The sequence below is a fragment of the Teleopsis dalmanni genome, chromosome 1 (genome assembly GCF_002237135.1).
Source record: "Teleopsis dalmanni isolate 2A chromosome 1, ASM223713v2, whole genome shotgun sequence".
NCBI classification, from domain to species: Eukaryota; Metazoa; Arthropoda; class Insecta; order Diptera; family Diopsidae; genus Teleopsis; species Teleopsis dalmanni.
The window spans coordinates 4,654,074-4,659,167 of NC_051846.1; the positions used below are offsets into that span (position 1 = coordinate 4,654,074).

General features: G+C 26.8%; 1 protein-coding gene across 1 annotated transcript in view; it reads left to right on the plus strand.

The window, feature by feature from the left end:
• LOC119675330 (rho GTPase-activating protein gacF-like) overlaps nt 1–5,094 on the plus strand; it is a gene marked incomplete at its 3' end in the record, with an annotated part of 42,774 nt that overhangs the window by 14,000 nt on the left and 23,680 nt on the right. Inside the window, exon 2 of the mRNA XM_038086548.1 lies at nt 1,306–1,518. Within this exon, the coding sequence (XP_037942476.1) occupies nt 1,306–1,518 (213 nt within the window). The remainder of the gene's footprint in view (nt 1–1,305; nt 1,519–5,094) is intronic.

The following is a 5,094-nucleotide window of genomic DNA, read 5'->3' on the forward strand; positions in this document are numbered from 1 at the left end:
GTGCTTTTAGTTAGCACTTTTGACGCTGTTTTTGTGAAATATCTTTTATTTTTCCGTTTAGTACTTTCTTTCTCCGTGTTCTATATTGTTAGCTAGAACTTTTTTGTGTTAATCTTTCCTACGTACCTTGACCGATGTGCTTTTAGCTGGCACTTTAACTTTTTTACTTTAAATATACATGTCTTAAATTCGTATAAATTGTAATATTATCGATGAACAATTAATTATTTTAGTATATGATGTTTAGAATTTTTCTTAACATTTACAGTTACTATACACTAAATGCATTTAACATTTATCTCAAATGTCTGCTATAAGCTAGCTCGATAATTTGAAAGCTTGTTAAATAGTTGTGACCACAAAAATGTAAATATTATAAAATGTTGCTAATTAAACTTTATAATAACTTTTAATAAAACTTACAAGCTTTGAAGTTGATTTTTATGAAGCCATTATTCACTTCATTAACATTTATATCTCTTCGTTTGATATGATATCTATCTCTGAAGTTAAATATTAATTCAGTAGCCGATACTATAATAAATAAGTAATTTATTGTGATTAAAAACATTTTTAAAGATTAAATTTAAAGATTACTTTTTAAAATAAAATATAATTTAATTATGCCATAAATTATTTACCAATGCAAAGTATGTGTTATACATTACTTTAAGGGCCTAACTCAAACAAATATTTGATTTTTGTAAAATTATTAAAATATTTCTTAAGGTCTATTTTGAATCTTTTTTATGAAAACACAAAAAAAGCGTCATTATTTATTTACTGAAGACACATATTGTCTACATGTGAATAAATATTTAACTTTTTTGGTTTCTACTACATATTAAATGATGCTTGTTAATGACATTCATTATTAGTTATTATATATAAAATATATTAACTTCTTCAACAATAATACATATTAGTTAATAAGCTTTATACACAATACAATTTAAAAACCATCAATAAACATATATGTGTATGTAAGTAGACCAAAAATAAATGTTCATCATACCCTCGAGATATACTTGGCAAGATGTAGTATACATATTAAATCAAAACACACAATTATATATAATATTATTATAAATAATTAATTGAAATTTCAACATTTTAATGGTCCATAATTATTTGTTATTATATATAATAAAACAATAATGATCAATACATAGGCAACTCTTTAATTATGCTTGTTTTATTGTATATGTAACTATATTAGCCTACTACAGTAATTCATTAGTCTATTACTTTATATTAAATATAATCACTATACAATGTCTAAATAAGTATTTTTTAATTTTACAGGATTTTAATTGCTACGATGAAATCCAACACGAAACTACCACAATGTCTAAATCAAATTATCCAACAGTGGCAGTTACCGTAGAACATAAGAAACCACCGCTTCCGCCTCCACTAACTCAGCCCACATCATTTGAAGTACACGAAAATTCTATGAATATAGAAGCGGTTCTATTACAGAATCAAGTGGACACATTGCAGTGGCAATTAAAACAGGTTAGTTAGTATAATAAACAATAGAGCTAAGCAACAAACTTCACTTACTATTTAGTTATAAATAAAAACAATATAACAGTGTGTAAAAAAACTTAAATATGCATAAATTAAAATAAATATGTGGATTATTATTTACAAATAACTTTGCGTCCAAAAAGGTAATTAAAAAATACTTACCATTGTTCTCTTCTCTCCAGCATTGTGTCAGGTAGAAAAATACATTTCTGTTCTAGTTTTTTAATTATAATTACAATATTATTCTGCATACCATCACGTATTCAATATAAAAATACTTTACTTTGATGCTTCTGCAACAACATTTAATTAGGCCACTTTAAGATTTTTGCTACATCTTGAGAACATTTTTAAAGTTAATTAAATACCGAATATAAAAAAACGACTGATAGAATTGCTCTTTATTGTCATGCGACTATTTTTTAATAAAAATTTATAGATATAACATATATAACTATAATCTAACCAATAAGTAATAAATAGCAATAAATCCTCAAGTGTTACTCAGATCTTGACTGTCCCCATGGGCCAATAGGCCAAAGTGGATCCTTTTGGATTTCAGGTACAACATAGCCTAACTTAATCATCATAGCCTAACTTAATCATCATAGGCTAACTTAATCATCATAGCCTAACTTAATCACCTCTTGACAGTCACAATAAGCCAATAGGCCTAAGTGGATTCCTTTGGGTTTTCGGTACAACCTAGCCTAACCTAATCATTATTATTGTTGCTGTAAGCATGTTTAAGAAAGTGTGCTATTACTGTGCGTTGTAATTACAATCACGTAAACAATGTTAATACTAATACTCACCAGAATCGCACATCTTTAATAAGATAGTATGATCAATAAACTAATGCCAGTTTTATAAAAATTCATGATATCTTAGATAATCACGTTATTAGTCATTAAAATCTCTATTAGACGTATAGTCACTTATTGCTAGTCACCGAACATAACCTCACTTTTATTCTTTTGCACATAAACTTTGTTTGAAACAAAATACTTAACAAATTTCCACTTATCCTACTATAGAAGCCAAAACGTTATATAAAATTTTAGATTAATTATGAATAAATAAATTATGAATAAATTTAATTTTGATAAATTATTATTAATCATATCATAAGGTATAAATTCACTTTTATTCCTTATTTCTTTACACTCAATTCTGATACAAACCAGCTTTAGTAACATGATATAATTTTTATACATTTTTTCCCCTTTAAGGGTCTGCCAACTTAAATACATTGAAGCGAAGACATACTATACATACTTAAGTATAAAATTATTATTAAATGTTGCCCGAAGCATTTGTGTTTTCAAATTATTTCAAGCACCGCTGACACACCCGTTTGTAGTTCAGCTTTTGAAAGTTTTCAACACTCGTCTTTTATCCAGTGAATCCCTCTAATCAACTATGAATAATTTTCTTTTGTATTCGCGTTTTTTTTCTCACGCCTAATTTCAAGATAATTACGTACAATGAGTAGCGCATTTTATAAACCAGTAAAAGAGGTTCTCTCCAGTGGCAACAATTTCATTAGGCGGCAATATGTTAATCATTTAATAATACATATAAACATTTTAACTCACTATTCACATAAATTAAGTAATATACTTTTTTTCGTACTTACATACATACATCTGCTGCATACTTACATACATACTTACATACACGAAATGAAAGATATTATTATATCCACAGTATATCATACTTCTCTTATGAATTTAATATGAGACTTCCTTTGCAAAAAAACTTGAAACTTGTTCCTTTACATTTCAATAAAGATACTTAATGTATCTTTATCTTTATCACCAACATTAAGAAGCAATCTATGAAAGTTTAATTTTCTATAATATTAGAGACCCGAGATTTATGCTTCTTTTATTACAATTATTATTTATAATTGTTACAGCTTTTCAGCAATAAAATAATTATGATATTAAAAATAAGTTGTGAATTTAAAGTTTAGTTTGTTGATCTTTGCTGAAATGATGAAGTTGATTAATCTTGGCAAGGTTAGGAAATATAAAAATATGAAATAGCAGGATATATAAAAATTAAATGAAATTTATGGTGCAAAAAACCTTGCCTAATATTCATAAACTATAAACTGATGGGTGGTGTTTGTTTGTGTTCATGAATGCACACACAAACAGTACACTAAAAATGAAAGCGACATATTCCAAACACTAAATTGCATACTGTTTTCAACATCTCATGTGAAATTTTTAGTGTACTTTTTACGAAGGTGGTGAACTTTTTACAATCCTTTCTCGAAGTTAGTGAACTTTTGTAGCGATCATTTCTTGAAGGTAGTGTATTTTATTGTTTATTTATCAAAACATTTTGGAAATGTTTTTAAAGTGCAATGTTGTTTTGTTTACTTAAGAGGATACAAAAATTTTGTTTGCGTTTGTAGACACTAAAAATTTTATTGATGTATTTCGGACTTTATATAGTGTACTGTTGTAGTGTAGTGTTTTTTTACAAAAATATGAAACAGTACACTATTATTGGTACTTTACAGCTTGATTTCATTCACTGGTATACAATGATATGTTTACTTGGCGCAACTGATATGCACCAATAAGTACTATTTTTTATACAAAATCTATACATAATCCATATAAAAATGTGATAAAAAGATACGATAAGTCTAATTGTATAACTAATAAAAAACGTGAATTTAGGCAGGCACATGTTGGCATTGGTTCCTTTTATTTGAGAACAGACAATTTATGTTTTAATTATGATACTAGGAATATAGATACGGATAATTATCTTTTAATTTTAAAGATTTGTATCTATCTGAATTAGATAGATCACAAAATGTAATTGACACAGGGAAATATTAGCTTTACGAAACAGTAATATAAAATGATAGATATATTCTACGAACTTATATATATATTTATGAACATACGATATAAAATGATATATAGTAAGTAGTTTCCTTCTGAATCTTTGTAATACAAGGTTGTAGAGTATATAAAGTATATATTCTCAATTAGCTTGACCTAATAAATCAATGCAGATATACTAGTCTATTAGACTGTTTGCTGTTTTGATTACATTATAACAATATCAACGATAAGGAAGTGGTATCACTAGAATATTTATCCATTATCCATTTAAGTCAGTACGGTTTGGTTAATCGATGGGTTCAATTTTGTATTGCAAGTAATTAAAGTCAAAGCAAGAAATTTACTAACTTAATAAAAAATTTCTTTACAACGCTACACCACACATATCTCTAATGAACTAAGAAAAATTAAGAGAAAGTGACTGGAAAATTTTAACAACAATCACTCTGGATACTACATATCGTTATAGCGTAAATATGCTATTTTAAAACATCTCCATCAATCATAAATAAAAAAATTCCTTTAAAAAATCTTAGTCAATAACAATAACTCCACTTGAAAAATATCTCAGCTTTGGATATGAATGGATTTGAAATAGGTACGTAAAATCCTCAAGATGACAACACAATGGGTCAGCAGGCCCAATTGGATACCAAGTATCACCGTAAAACGTAAATATGCTTAAAAC